Source organism: Antechinus flavipes, chromosome 2 (genome assembly GCF_016432865.1).
Source record: "Antechinus flavipes isolate AdamAnt ecotype Samford, QLD, Australia chromosome 2, AdamAnt_v2, whole genome shotgun sequence".
NCBI lineage: Eukaryota > Metazoa > Chordata > Mammalia > Dasyuromorphia > Dasyuridae > Antechinus > Antechinus flavipes.
This window is the reverse complement of record NC_067399.1, coordinates 257,068,376-257,082,954: the sequence shown is the minus strand read 5'-3', so window position 1 is coordinate 257,082,954 and position 14,579 is coordinate 257,068,376. Positions and strand designations below refer to the sequence as shown.

General features: G+C 38.1%; 1 protein-coding gene across 6 annotated transcripts in view; it reads right to left on the bottom strand.

The window, feature by feature from the left end:
• TCEA2 (transcription elongation factor A2) overlaps window positions 1–12,839 on the bottom strand; it is a 42,224-nt gene extending 29,385 nt beyond the window's left edge. For 3 of the 6 annotated variants that reach the window (XR_007950509.1, XR_007950510.1, XR_007950511.1), the window contains exons 1-3: window positions 12,694–12,839; window positions 2,536–2,598; window positions 775–880 (exon numbers count right to left, since the gene is read on the bottom strand). Coding sequence is in view for 3 of the 6 variants with exons in the window: in XM_051976826.1 (XP_051832786.1) it covers window positions 775–880; window positions 2,536–2,598; window positions 12,694–12,765 (241 nt within the window). In the remaining 3 variants the exon portion in view is untranslated. The remainder of the gene's footprint in view (window positions 1–774; window positions 881–2,535; window positions 2,599–12,693) is intronic. The other 3 variants (XM_051976826.1, XM_051976825.1, XM_051976827.1) reach the window with 3 other exon arrangements.
• Between the last annotated feature and the right edge of the window lie 1,740 nt (window positions 12,840–14,579).

The following is a 14,579-nucleotide window of genomic DNA, read 5'->3' as shown; positions in this document are numbered from 1 at the left end:
TACTAAAGCAGACGAGACCCCTGAGCTGAGCAAATATCACTACCTTCCCAGCAAGTACCAGAACTACAATGAAACATGGACTCAGGAGTTCATTGTTAAAACTTCCTGTAACCTATATGTTGAGCTGCCTTCCAACAGAACATCATAAACAATCTTTTCCTGACATGACCTAAAGAGCATGGTTCTCAAGGCTGGTTGTACCCCTTCCCTGCCCCTTCTAATTCCCCTTTTGGAGGTGAGAGTCTCAGTGTAAGGAAGATGATGAGCTATCCTACCCTAGAGATGTCAGTTATGGCCCCAGGTTGAAGGAGGAAATTAGTGAATTGCCTTCTTTTGTTGTCCTTATATCCTAATCTCTTAGATATCTCCAGTTAAGCCATATAGCTCTCCCTTTGGACTTAACTCTTATATATACCAAATATAAGGGCTCTTTGCTTTCAACATTGACTGGCTCACATTAATTCAACTATTAGTTGATTTTTAGACCCAAGAACACACTTTAATCACACTTAAAACTTACTTGGCAGTAAATATGACACAGGGATCATATGCTTCAATAAGATGGAAATAAAATGTTCCATTCTGGAGGGGGCATAAGAATCATGAAAAGCAAGATAGGAGAGAATTTTGTTTTTGATGGTGGACTAAAAAGTGATCTCTCTCTCTCTCCCTAATGGTAGGAACTAAGGATTTTTGTTTTATGATAATAAATGAATTACTACCCTTACTACATGCCTTAGCTCTCATTTAACTAACCACAAATTGGACACTTACCCAGCAGTTTTTTCCATGATTTGATGAGAGATTTAGCAAGTGAGATAACTTCATCATCAGTACTCTGTTTTCTCAGTGCGTTCACAGACATCCCAATCCGGGTAGACTACAAATCAACATTCAAGAGAGAAATTTTTCACAAATTTTTAAGATAGTTCTAACCCACAATTCCAAAGGATCCATGATGAAAAATTCTATCCACTCCCAGAAAGAAAACTGAGGAACTCTAAAAGCAGATTGAAGCTTTTTACTTTATTTTTGTTGAGATTTTTTTTACTCTTTTGCAGCATACTAATATGGAAATATGTTCTGCATGACTTAACATATATAATCAATATCAAATTGCTTGTTTCTCAAGGAAGAGGAGGGATAGGAAGCTGATTTATTTAGAACTCAAAAAAAATTAATGTTAGAAAAATGTTTACATGTAATATTTAACAACAAAAATATATATTTATTTTTAAAAGAGTGGTCTACTATATTGGATTACTTGCTTTCTGGGGGTCGGAGGAGGAAAGGAGAAAAATTTTAAACATAAAACTATCTAAGCATTGTATTTTTTAAAATAAAGTTATCATTACAAAGAATTTTAACATTACAAATAGGTACAATAAAAAATTATAGTTAAAAAAGGTGGTCTACCGCAGTCATGCAAATCTCTTTGCCTAGTAAAACCACTCTGCCAGGGACTCAAATCTGAGATTGCCTAGTAAAACCATTATGCCAGGGATTCACTATTCAATTCACATGTATTCCATGTCATTCAGTCTACTATTCATTATTATATCAGTACAGTTTCTGTTCAGCACCCAAAAAACCTCCAGATCACTCCTGAGTATTTCCATTAGCTCATCAGTGTGATTGAGAAACATGCATCCTAATCTGAAAAGGATGTTAATCCATCTTCTACTCTATTTTTGAATTCTTACAAGGATATGCTTAAAAAATTCAACAGTATCAAGAGAAAAAAAGGAAGGGGAAGAAGAAGAGGAAGCCATTTCCCTTGTAAAATCACAAAACTGTGTAGTTAGCTGAAATTTCCAAGAGTGATATTATTAAGAGGTTAGAATCATCTCAGTTTATTAATGACTTTTGTTAAGGTCCATTTTTAAGTCACTACTGCTGGTAAGCATACATAGACATACATATATAGAGCAGGCTGAATGAAGTAATGAAATAAGCACAGGCTCAGAGCCAGGAAACCTGTGTTCTAGCCTCAACCACCAGCTATGAGACCTTAAACAAGTAACAGCATCTCTATGCCTCAATTTACTTATCTATAAAATGAGAAGCTGACTAGATAAGATGATCTCTAAATTCTATGATCCTGTGATCACTGGTCATCTCTCATTCCTAACTCATTCTTTATTTCTGCTTGCTAAAGTCTTTTTTATCTTTCCTCCAAAGTCCAGTCCAAATGCCTGCTCCTTTACAAAGTCTCCCCTGAAACTTCACTCTCCCAGATAAAAGCTTTTCTCTTCCTCCTCAAATTTTCTTAGAATATTCTGTCTAGACCACATGTTTGTCCTTATCTAATTCTACCTTATATCATACTTATTGGTGTATGTGTCATCCTACTCTATTAGGCAAAGGAGAGGAAAAGACTATATCAAGTTTCATCTCTATAAGCCCAACACCTAGCACAGATCTTTGCTTGTACCAAGTAATAAATGTTTATCTAACTGGATAATTAACCTTATTCAAAAGGAAGTTTCTACAATTAGATTTTCAGTTTCTTGATGGCAAGGCAGAATGACTTACCTGAAGCAAATCTAGAGTAATTGGCATGCTTTTTAATTCCTTAAGCAGATCCATAGCTCCATCCTAGGAAGAAAGAAAAGACTGAATTTACTGAGAGAGAGAGAGAGAGAGAGAGAGAGAGAGAGAGAGAGAACGCCAGAGACAGAGAGAGAGAAAGAAAGAGAAAAAAAGAAAGAGAGAAAGGAAGGAAGGATGAATTAGCAAAACTGGGCAATTTCTACCTCTCTTCCAATAAAGCTTTATGAAAGAACAGATTAAGGAATGAACTTAATACAGAAAGGAGCCCACATGACACAATAAAAAAAAAAAAAAGCTCTGGATTAGCAGAGGATTACATTCTAATTCAGGCTCTGTCACATACCACCCATGTGACTTAACACAAGCTATTTACTATCTCTAGCCTCAGTTTCTTCATCTGTAAAATGAAAGGATTAGAAAAGAAAACCACTGAAATTTCTTCTAGCTCTAAATCTGTGAAAATGTAACATGATAATGAGTCTGGTAAATATTAGAGAAAACAAATATACTGTAGTTCCTGGAATATAGAAGGAAAGTGAGAATTATTGCCAGATCATTTTCTGTACTAAGTTTAAGACGATGTTTATCAGAATCATCTAACACTGCCAGAATTACAACATGGGGCAATATCCTTCCAAAGCCAAAGGCCAAAAGAAAAAAAAAAAATGAAAGCTTAATTATTCAGTAGATGTTACACAAGACATTAAATTTGGAATTGTTCAGTCCTAAATCAGACTACAGAAAACTCTTCCTTATATTTTTCTAATTGGTAACCATCTTATCAATAATCTAATACATTACCCAAAACACCAAGGGAAATTACACTTCCATTCTTAAAAGGTACTGAGTCTACATTTTGTTGTGGTTCATTTTGATAAAAGATCCCTCTCCAAAGTCCAGCTTACAAAAGTGATTAAATGAATCGTCCAAAGGAAAAACACATAGTTATTTTGGCCTACAGAAAGATCAATGCAGAGGAAGCACATTAAGTAATCATAAAACACACTATCATCCAAATAGTAATACATATATATATATGTATATATATAGATATATATATATAGATATATATATATTTTTTTTTGCTACCACATTATTCAGAACACTTTGATTATGCTGCTTTGGACTTTGGTTACAAATACTGTAAGATGCACAATCCCCTACCTTGGAAGTTGGTCTCAAAAATGGTACCTGTCCAGTTTCAAAAATATAATCCTAGTAGCAGAGATGAATTAGACAACTTTTGGACTGACACATAACTCACTCTCTCCTTTTCTCCCTCTCTCCTTCTACTTCTCTCTGCCCCCCCTCCCCCTCTCTCAGAGGAGTTCTTACTCATTTATTTGACTCACTTTCAGTAAGTGAAAATTCTACTGGTAAATCTTAAAATGCAAGCAGGAGAATTTTTTAAAATCTTGAACATCCTATGACGAAAAATTTGTATCAGGTGACAAGGACAAAATGGGCAAACCTTCAATCCTGTAATTCTCTAGTTGTAGCTATTTACACAAAAACTATAGTTTTCTACATCATCATATGTATGTTAATCTCCATTTCGGACTATAAGTATTTTTGCCCACCCATCAAACAATTCTTTCTAGCCTAAAAGTTTAACAGCTCATTAAAAATGCAGCTCACAAAGGAGCCAATTGGAATACAAGTCTTGGAGTAACTGTAATTAAAGTGATAGGAATTAGACCCAAATAACTTTCTTCCTCACTCCCTTCTCTGCAGACAGACTGTTTCCAATTCATCCCAGGAACAGAACTAACTGCCAACATCATCCTGTAGATAGAGGCTATGGGCCAAACTAAAATCAGAATCAGGCCTAAATACAAACATCTGCAATTCAGTATGCTGGAAACCAACAGAAACATACCTGAAATGGCTTTTACTATGTTTCAAAATGCACTTCCCTTTAATCTTTCTAAAAATCAAAAACACAAGTTGATTAAATCCAGTTCTCACATTCTACTATGAACCAAAAGAAACTTTTAAAAGTACATTTATTCAGTCATAAAGAGAGAAAAAGAGTGAAGGTCACCAACAGTAGTGGAAAAGAATGCTAGACTTAAAATCAGAAGACCTTTCTCTACTACTTGGCCTCTTTATTTTGTAGACTACACGAAGCCTATGCAGAGAATCTTTTGATTTGTTTGGTCTCAAGTTTTGTTTTTTGTTTTTTTTTCCCCCAGAAATTTAATCCAAGATCAGGCAATTTTAAAACATAGGATCTAAAATGATTCCAACACAGTCTGTGGATTTTTTTTTCTTATCCTTTAAAAAAGAACATTTATTACTTTATTTTATTCCTTCCTAAGCTTTTACTAGCCAGCCTAAAAGATCTTGCTCTTATACAATACCAGCCCTCTTATACCTACAATAACCAATATTTCCTGATCTTGCCTCTATATTTGACATAACTAACATACCTGAGCAAAGGGGAGATTCATGTTGACATAGACCAAAATTCTCCTTTAATAGTCCACCAATATTACTGTACCTGCCTCAAGTGCTGGATATATAATGCTGGAAAACAATCAAAGCAGAGGCAGTATGATAAACTGGAAAGAATATGGAGTATATGGATTCAGATGACCCAGGGCCAAATTTCAGTTCTGCCATTCTACTTGTGTGCCTTAAGTAAATCACATCATCTAAAGTCCCTTCCAGTTCTAAATCTATAATACTTTGCCTTTCTGAGGCTGCTTCTTCACCAATAAAATGAGGGAACTTGGCCCTCTTAGAGGATCTCTAAGAGCTCTTCTAGCTGTAACATTCTGTGGTTCTGAAAACAAACTATGTTTTCTCTATACTGTCATTTCCTGACCTTAAAAAATTCACTACCTATAGCAAGCTAAGTTCACTATCTTTGCCAAGACAAACAGGCATTTTCTCCCCTTTGTCTACCCTCAAAAATCAAATCTGAAGTTTCTTCCATGAATTACACTTCAAGTCTGTCAAAGATTAATTATAAATGTCTTGCATCTGCATAGAGATTTTCATATTTTAGAGCACTTCCACATCAATTATTTCTTAATCCCAAAGGGCCTTGTGAGTTAGTCAGGGAAAAATTACTAGAGGTAGAAGTTGAGTTACTGATTTAAGGCAACACAGGTATTGAATCATAGAACCAAGACTAGAATCCTGATCTCCTGCTTCTTACCTATGTTCTCTCTTCAGCATACTGTACTGACTCTCATTATCAAATAACGGAGTTATGGGGAAACCTTGTTCCACTACTGAACTGAACTTTGAATAGTGAGGAATAAACTTGGTTACGATATAATCTTTTCACTAATATAAGCTGTGTTTCAGATACAATATAAGAATCAAACACATCTAAAAATGTCTAGATAGTTAAGACAGGGATTCCACTCCTTTTGCTGTTCTCTCTCACTGACAGCCCCTGAGGAAAGGACACTGGACTAAGAAAAACCCAATAAGAGAGATTTCCCAAGCTTAAGGGGAGGAAGAAAAAAAAAAAAAAAAAAAGAATTCAGGAAACTGCTTCTTTTCTAGGACTTTTTTTTTTAAGGAATGAGAAATACCCAATCACAATATTTTAGTACCCATCCTCCCCTTCCAGAAAGGCAGTCACAGAAAAGAATAGGAATAGGAACAGAGATAGAAAAGGACACAATCAAGAAAAGGAAAATAACTTCTCAGATCCAAGTGACTTCAAAGTAACAATGCTTTACTATCAATACACCAGAATTTCTCTTTCTTATGACATTATTATTCTTAACCTGCTAATCTTCACTTCCATCTAGTTTAACTGCTCCTACTCCCAAGTTGCAGAGTATCACTGAAAAAAAAATTAGTAAACATTGCATACTTAATCAGTATTTGCTAAATTGAAATCATACTGATTTGACCCACTATAAATAAAAACATAAACTAGACCCTCACTGCTGTTCACCAATCCCTTCTCTATTTAGTTCTCTGGATTTCCCTAGCTCATTCTCCAAAATGAACATTTTAACCTTTTCTTCTATCCTGAAGGACCAACCTCCAACTCTACCACTAGTCACTTCACTCATCACCCCCAATACACTCATACATAACAAATAATTTGGGCCTCCTACTTTACAAATGGGCATGCCTAGGCACCTCTTCAGTTTACCTCTAGTCCTAAAACTTAGCATAAACACATTCCCTCTTCTATCTCATAGAAAGAAATACTCCTAAACCAAGAAAAAGACTACCTTGAGTGCTTTAGTCCATCAATCACCATTTTATTAGATACCTGCTGGGTTTAAGTGCCGGAACAATGACAACAAAAATGAAAAAAGACCTTGCCCTCAAGAGGCTTACAGCACACCCATACGTAGGTATAAACAAAATAAAGTGATTTTTAAAGCATGACTTCCTGGCTCCACGAGGACTTTGCTCTAACAATCATCCCTTCTTCTTTCATTCATCTTCAGATATAACATATTAAGACATTTGAAGTTGGAGGAGCTGGGTTTGAAGTCTGGCTCTACTATCTACTACCTGTGGTGACCCTGGGCTGTCAACCTCTTGAGACCACCATTTTCTCATCTATAAAATAAGAGAGCTGACCTAGATAATTTTTAGGGTTTCTTTCTGTTCTATTTCATTGGTGGTAAGTTCAACATTTTCATTTTTGATACTGATAATTTGGTTTTTCTTTCCTTTTCCTAATCAAATTTTTTTTTATTTTATAATAACTTTTTATTGACAGAATCCATGCCAGAGTAATTTTTTTACAACATTATTCCTTGCACTCGCTTCTGTTCCGATTTTTCCCCTCCCTCCCTCCACCCCCTCCCCTAGATGGCAAGCAGTCCTATATATAGTAAATATGTTGCAGTATATCCTAGATACAATATATGTTTGCAGAACCAAACAGTTCTCTTGTTGCACAGAGAGAATTGGATTCAGAAGGTAAAAATAACCCAGGAAGAAAAACAAAAATGCAAATAGTTCACATTCATTTCCCAGTGTTCTTTCTTTGGGTGTAGCTGCTTCTGTCCATCATTTATCAATTGAAACTGAGTTAGGTCTCTTTGTCAATGAAATCCACTTCCATCAGAATACATCCTCATACGATATCGTTGTTGAAGTGTATAATGATCTCCTGATTCTGCTCATTTCACTTAGCATCAGTTCATGTAAGTCTCTCCAAGCCTCTCTGTATTCATCCTGCTGGTCATTTCTTACAGAACAATAATATTCCATAATATTCATATACCACAATTTGCCCAGCCATTCTCCAATTGATGGGTATCCATTCAATTTCCAGTTTCTAGCCACTACAAACAGGACTGCCACAAACATTTTGGCACATACAGATCTCTTTCCCTTCTTTAGTATTTCTTTGGGATATAAGCCCAGAGGTAACACTGCTGGATCAAAAGGTATACACAGTTTGATAACTTTTGGGGCATAATTCCAGATTGCTTTCAAGAATGGTTGGATTCGTTCACAACTCCACCAACAATGCATCAGTGTCCCAGTTTTCCCGCCTCTCCTCCAACATTCATCATTATTTTTTCCTGTCATCTTAGCCAATCTGACAGGTGTGTAGTGGTTTTCCTAATCAAATTAACCAAAGGTTTATCTATTCTGTTGTGGTTTTTTTCCCATAAAACCAATTCTTAGGTTTAGTTCAGTAGTTTTCTTAATTTCAATTTTATTAATCTCTCTTTTAAGTTTCAGAATTTCTAATTTGACATTTAATTGGAGTTTTTTTTTAATTTATTCTTTTCCTGGCTTTTTTAGTTGCATGACCAAGTCACTGAGCTCCTCTTTCTCCATTTTATTCATGTAACTATTTAGAGATATAAAATTTCCCCTAAGAACTGCTTTGGCTACATCCCCTAGATTTTGATATATTGTCTTATTATTATCATTCTCTTGGATGAAATTATTGTTTCTATGATTCGTTATTTGACCCACTCATTCTTTAGCATTAGATTATTTAATTTCCAATTGGTTTTTAGTCTCTCTTTCCCTAGCCCTTTATTGAATATAATTTTTATTACCTGACAACAGAATTGCTACCCTGCTTTTTTTTTTGCTTTGGCTGATGCATAATAAATTCTGTTCCAGCTTTTCTTTACTCTTACTGTATTAGTTTCAAATGTAAGCAATGTATTTGATAACAATTTCTTGTGACAATGTATTATAGGATTCTGTTTTATAATCCATTCTATTATTTGTTTCCATTTTTATGGGAGAGTTCATACCATTCACATCTTTAGTTATGATTACCAGCTCTATATTTTTTTCTATCCTATTTTCTTCCATTTATGTATTTTTGTTCTCTTTCCACCCTATCCCTACTTAGTAGTGTTTTGTTTCTAACCCATTCTGCCCTCTACCTGTTCTCCCTTCTATCTTCCTACTCTAAATACTATAATCCTCTCATCAGGTATCCCCAATCTCCCAAAAAGTTTTTCCTTAACCCTTCTATTCCATCAAGCTAAAACCCACTTCATTATTCCGTTTCACTGCTAAGCTTATTGGAAATACAGTACATACCTCATATCTCCAATATCTCACCACTCACGTCACTCCTCATCCCTTTGCATTATCTCTTGTATTTCCACCACTCCATTGAAACACTTCTCAAAAGTTCTCAATGACCTCCAAAATAAAATCCAAAGGCCTTTTCTAAATCCTCATCTTCTCTGATCACTCTACAGCTTTTGACACTATTAACTAGTTTCTCCCTAGATATTCTAGATTGAAGAAGAGCCATTCAGTTGTTTTCAGTGTTTGATTCTTTGTGACCCCATTTGAAGTTTTATTGACAAAGATAATAGAGTGGTTTGCCATGTGCTTCTCCAATTCATTTTACAGTTGAGGAACTAAGGCAAACAAGGTCAAGTGACTGACTTGCCCAGGATCACACAACTAGTAAGTGTCTGGGGTCAAATTTGAACTCATGTAAATGAGTTTTCCTGATTCCAAGGCCAGTATTCTATCCACTGCACCACCTAGCTGCCCTGGAGTGGGAGAGAACTCTTCTAGTTTTCCTCCTATTGTTCCTACTATACATTGCCCCAAAAGCCTTAATTCAATTTTAAGGGGCACCAGAATCTGTCCTTTGATGGATCCTCTTTCTCATCCCTTAATTTTGATGTTCTTCAAGATACAATTTTTTCTAAATTCCCACCCTAGGCAGTCTCATTCATTTCCTTATCAACTTAATATTCCCAAATCTGCAACTTTAGCTATGATTCCTCTTTTAAGTTCCATACTCACATTTCCAATTACAAAACAGATCCTTTCCTCCTCGATATCCTATTACCTCAAACTCAACATTCCCAAAATTGAAGTTAGCTTTCCCCAAGAAACCTCTCTCTTCTGACTTTTCTATTTCTGTCAGTGATATCACCATTCATCTAATCATCCATGTTCATATACATCTTTGTCATCTTTTGCATTTTCTCTCTCTCCATTATCCTAACCTTCCATAAAAATCAGTTGTTACGTCCAATCAAGTTCTAAAGCATCTCTCAGATGAATTTCTTAATTTTCTATTTTCACTATGATCCCAATGTAGGCCTTCATTAAATACTTGCCTGGACTATTGTCAACAGTTCCCTGAAAGTTCCTCCCACATACACATTCTCCTTCCAAATCATCCTTCATACATCTGCCAGATTTATCTTTCTTATGCATAAATATAGTTAAATCACACTTTTGCACAAAATCCTGCTGCCTACTAAGAAAAAATTCATATTTTTTAGTCCTGGCATGTAAAACTCTTTGCAAAAAGTCTCTGTCTTCACCTTCCATAATACTCTCTTCCAATACTGCCCAAACTAGATGCCTTTGCTCTTACTACCCCTACTCCCTATGCTTTCAATGCTCCTTACCCCTGTCCTTAGCTCTTGCACTCTTACCTATCCTTTAAGACAACACAAATATCATCCCTTCCATCAAGCCTTCCTGGATCCTCCCAGTCAGGAATAATCCTTCCCTCTCCCCACACCCAAGAAGATGCATCACATTTGGTCTGCAGTTCTCTTATGCACTTACATAATTTTAATGCTATTTGTGTATGTACTAGAAAAACCCAGAACAGTAAGCTCTGCGTTTTACCTAAATTCTCCATTTCACCCAGCACTTAGCATAGTTCTCCCGAAAACATAAGATTTTTAATAAATGTTTATGAGACACAGATTACAGTAATGTAAATGGAGAGGACAAAAAAGGAAACTAAATCATTTGTAATTATAATGACCAAAACTGCTCCCCCAGAAGGGTTAGGAAAACTGCTTTTCTCTCTTATTTGCACAGGAAAAAAAAAAAAAACTACGATTGTGGAATATTCCATATACTGTTATAAATGGCTCATGAGTTGGTTCTGCTGAACTGCTTTTTTGTCTCTTTTTTCTTATTCTTTGTTACAAGATATCTCGTTGGGTAGGAGAATGGGGAGGAATGTATTAGGAAATGAAGATGATATTAATACAAAAATTAAATCAACTCAATAAAAATAAGATTTTTAAAAAATGTTTGAGAGATACTGTAAGAAAAAGTTTGTGGACAGCTCCCAAAAAAGAATCTTTTAAGGGAGGATAATAGACACAAGTAGAGAGTGATATGGAAAGGGATTGCCTCTCAGTAAGGTCAGATAAGATAAACAAGGACCATGCTGGGGAAAAAAGTGAGTCAGAAAATTAAGGCTCAAAGCAGGTCAGTGGGGAAAAAATACTGAATATATATTTATTAAGCAGGAGTATGTAGAAGAGCTCAAGTGCTCTCTGAAAAGACAGTCAACAGAATCAAGGAATTTACAGTAGGATATCAATTGCAAAATCCCTCATTTCATAGATGGTTAAACTGATAAAAGAGAAGTAAAGTGACTTGTCCAAGTTCACAGGATAGTAAAGTTACAGGTATAGGATTCAAAGCTCAGGTAAGAACCTCAGTCTGCAAATCTAATAAACTACTCCTAAGACTGGCATCTCTGATCAGGTCTTAGTGGTCCTGGGAGTTGTAAAACAATTTGAAAAGGTCTTATGGGAAGGATTCAGCAAGGTATACAAGTTTCAATTCCAGCTCTGATCTGAGTATAGTTCTAGGAAAAGACTCAAGGCAACAAAAATAATAATTTCTTGTATTTCTATAGAATTTCAATTCTTAGAAATAAGAGCTAATATTTATATGGCACTTTAAAATCTGCATATATTATCTCATTTGATTTGATCCTCACATCAACTCTAAAGGGGTAGCCCTTCAAAGTGCTAAAAATTATTTTGCTCACAACAAATCCAAATATCAATGTTATCCCCACTTTATAGATGAGGAAACTAAGATAAGAGCAGCTAAGGCAGAAGACCTCCAGCAAAGATCTCAAAAAAACAGCCCAATTTCTGAATTGTAGTATTTACAGCTCTCAGAGATCATCTAGACTAATTGCTTTCATTTTGGAAAGGAAAAAACTGATCATAAAAAGAAGACAGTTGGTCAAGGTCACACAAGTAATAGGTAGCAGAGACACTTCAAGTTAAGGAGTGGGGAGGTCTCTGGGGAGATCAAAGGAGGCTCTCAGAAGGTTTCTCGGTGGAATATCTGGAGAGATCAATGTTGGTTATCAAAAGTCTCTAAATAGAATCTCTGAAGAGGTCAAGAATGGCTCTCAGAGGGTCTCTCAGTGGAATATCTGGGGAGATGAAGGGAGGCTCTCAGAGAGTGCCTCAAGGAAGGACGAGGGTCGCTCCCTCAGTCATTTCTGTCCCCGAGTTTCTGAGAGGAGTATCGGTCTGGAAGACCTCTATCGGGTATTTCTAAGGTGAAGTCACAAGACTCAGTTTTGGTTTGATTTGCTATGGGGATGTGGGATGGAGAGGGAGTTCGGATAGACGAACTGGAGAATCTCTCAAGGGAATCACAAGGTCTTTGGGGGTAGGGAGTCCTCTAAAATGATTTTGGGGACATCAAGGAAAAGCGAGAGGGTCTGTGAAGTGCACTGCTGGATCTGAGAGAGAAATGCTGGGGGCTTCAGGAGTGATCAGTCAGGGACGTCCCTGAGGAGAGTCCTGGCTGGGGAAAATCTCTGAGGAGGGATACCTCTGGAAAGAGTCAGGAGGTCCCTGAAGGGGATTTCAGAGAGCAAAATCTGGGTGTCTCGAGACGTTCGGGGGGCCGTGACCTCACCGTGCTCTTCTTGGTCACCATCTTGTCCAGTCGCTTGGCGATCCGCACGATCTCCTCCTCCTTCCCCATCATCGTCCCGTGGGCGGCTAGCTCAGGCCCTTTCCTAGCCGCTGCCGCTGCTGCCGCCGCCGCCGCCGCCGCTGCCGCCGCCGCCGCCGCCGCCGCACCGCCTGGCCCGGGGCTCCTCCTCCAGCTGCCGCAATCCGGGCCCAGAGATGCTCGCCCTGTCCCGCCCCCGGCTCCCAGCGACGACCACGCAGCCGCCGCTGCCCGTGAGAGCCCGGGCGGGAGAGCAGCCGTTCAAACGCCTCAGGCTCAGCGGCTCCGCCGCGCTGCATCCTGGAACATGTAGTTCCCGCGCCTACCCCGCTCCTCCCAGCCCAGGCTCGCGTCTACCAGAAGAACTTGCCCTCGCACAGCACTGTGGGAAGCGTGGTTTCTGACTTGCCATCTATCGCCTTTCCGCATTACGGGAAGACTCCAAGGCCCACAGTCCCCTTCGCATAGGGAACTTTAACTCGTGGGAGTCCACTGAGGCTGCAGAATCTTCGCTGCTGTGGTGGGTTGGAGGTGTTTCTATGAAAGGAAGATAATGGGTAGAGTCTTCTTAGAATAGGGCTCAGGAGAATCAGGCTGAAGGTCGAGACCCAAGAAGGAGCTTGACAGGAGTGGAAAGTGAGTGGAGAATGAAAGGCAGGCTGGGGAAAGAAAAGATATTATGATCTCTCTTCCTCCCGCATCATCCAGGAGCTGCCAAAGGCCCCTGCCTTTGGTCCCGGAGCTCCCAGCGGAAGACAGACAGACACCACCACACCCCCTCCGGGAGCCCTCAAAGACAAACAGACACCCCCTTCTCCATCCCGGAGCCCCCAGAAGCAGACATCTCCTGCCAGGTCCCGGATCTCCCGTAACAGAAACATTCTGCCTTATATCTTATCGCACAGTACTCCACATTCCCATTGACTCCATCGCCATCCCCAATCTAGAACTCTCAGAGCCCGTGGGAAGATCCAGCAAAAGAACAATAAAAAAGTATGAAGAGCTGGAATGAAGCTAAGACTTTGCAGGAGATAGGAGGACGCAAATGCAAGACATTATTATTGATAGATAAAGCTGGAAAAGTACAGCCCGATGTTATAAGGTTGGGGGAAAAGTGAATGACAAATTAAAGAGTTTGGATTTTTATCTGGAAAAGGGAGGGAGGTGTGGAGAGGGGTTTGGAGAAGGGGGAGCTAGTTACAAGATTAGTCTGGCAGGCTTTTCAAGTCTGGTGGGAAGCAGGAAAGCAAACTAAGAAGCTGCTGGAATATGGGATCTAGTCCTGGACTAAAATGGGACTTTGGGAATAAAAAGACACAGAACTCAGGACATTTCAGAAAACGGGACAAGTTTTGGCCACTGATCACACTGGACTACAGGAGAAAAGAGGAAAGAGTCAGAAACTATTGAAGTTTAAGGCTGAGTGATGAGTTGGATAAATTGGATGGTTAAGTTTTGAAGTTGGATTTGTTGGGGAATAGAAAAGCATGATTTTGGAAATATGAATAATCCCACAATTAGGAACCTTCACTTACTCAAGGAATCATCACAACAGGAACTGAAACTCCCCAAGATAGATTCTCAAACCTTACATTTTTCACAATTACTGAAGTGTTGAATTTTAAGCACTGAACCTTCAGTCTCAATTTTCTCTATGTTAGGTCAACATCAATTTTCTGGGCCTTATTTTTAGCCCTGAATTCAGAAACTTCTGTTCCCCTCTTTTCCTTCTCCACTGATGCCAGTTGGCACCCCAAGGAAGTTTAGGGTTTGCTCTTCAAGAAGTTACTCAAATAGGAAAAGATTCACTGAAAGAAACTATTAAGAATATGACTGCAAGGATCCCT